Source organism: Penaeus monodon, chromosome 33 (genome assembly GCF_015228065.2).
Source record: "Penaeus monodon isolate SGIC_2016 chromosome 33, NSTDA_Pmon_1, whole genome shotgun sequence".
Taxonomy (NCBI): domain Eukaryota; kingdom Metazoa; phylum Arthropoda; class Malacostraca; order Decapoda; family Penaeidae; genus Penaeus; species Penaeus monodon.
Window position 1 is genome coordinate 12,293,403 of NC_051418.1, and position 594 is coordinate 12,293,996.

At 39.1% G+C, this 594-nt stretch overlaps 1 protein-coding gene across 1 annotated transcript in view; it reads right to left on the bottom strand.

Annotated features, from left to right (window-relative positions):
• Window positions 1–7: 7 nt before the first annotated feature.
• The window catches only part of LOC119594045 (ankyrin repeat and SOCS box protein 8-like), a 7,849-nt gene continuing 7,262 nt past the window's right edge, over window positions 8–594 (bottom strand). The window contains exon 5 of the mRNA XM_037943077.1: window positions 8–200. Coding sequence (XP_037799005.1) covers window positions 59–200 — 142 coding nt within the window. The 3' untranslated portion in view covers window positions 8–58. The remainder of the gene's footprint in view (window positions 201–594) is intronic.

The following is a 594-nucleotide window of genomic DNA, read 5'->3' on the forward strand; positions in this document are numbered from 1 at the left end:
GTGAAAATACGATTTCAACTATTCTGAAGTCCTTCTCAGCACTTCCAAATACAAAAGGTCACACAGGCCGACTGGTCAGTTGCCTTAGACTTCTGGCGCTGTCCTTGGCCTGCAGATAATTCGTAAGGATGAGGTCTGCGCAGGCCAAGGAGGAGGGGGAACCAGCAAGGGTAGCGGTGTCCCATGGTGTCTCGTTATACCTGTAGAGACGTTTTTTTTTTGTTAGGACTATATATGCCGAGAGGTGTCTCTTCTCTTTGGTTTGAACTGCAGTCATAGAAAATGGTTTTGTGGGGTTTCTCTCTTGGAAATACCGATTGCGTAAGGTTTTCATTACGAAGAGTGTGGTATGGATATAAGTGCATTAGTATACCGGCAACTCTTTTTTTTTTTACAGTGAATATATGTATTTATTACTGAAGTTATTTAAAAGCCACTCATCGAAATCAATTTTATCATATATGACATATTAAGTATAACTGATAACGGTATGCGACATCGTGATCTCAAATGTTAATATGAAAACACATAATTACAGATACAAAGTAAATCTCATAAATTCGTCAGAATCCTGATGACGCCAAGATGACATTA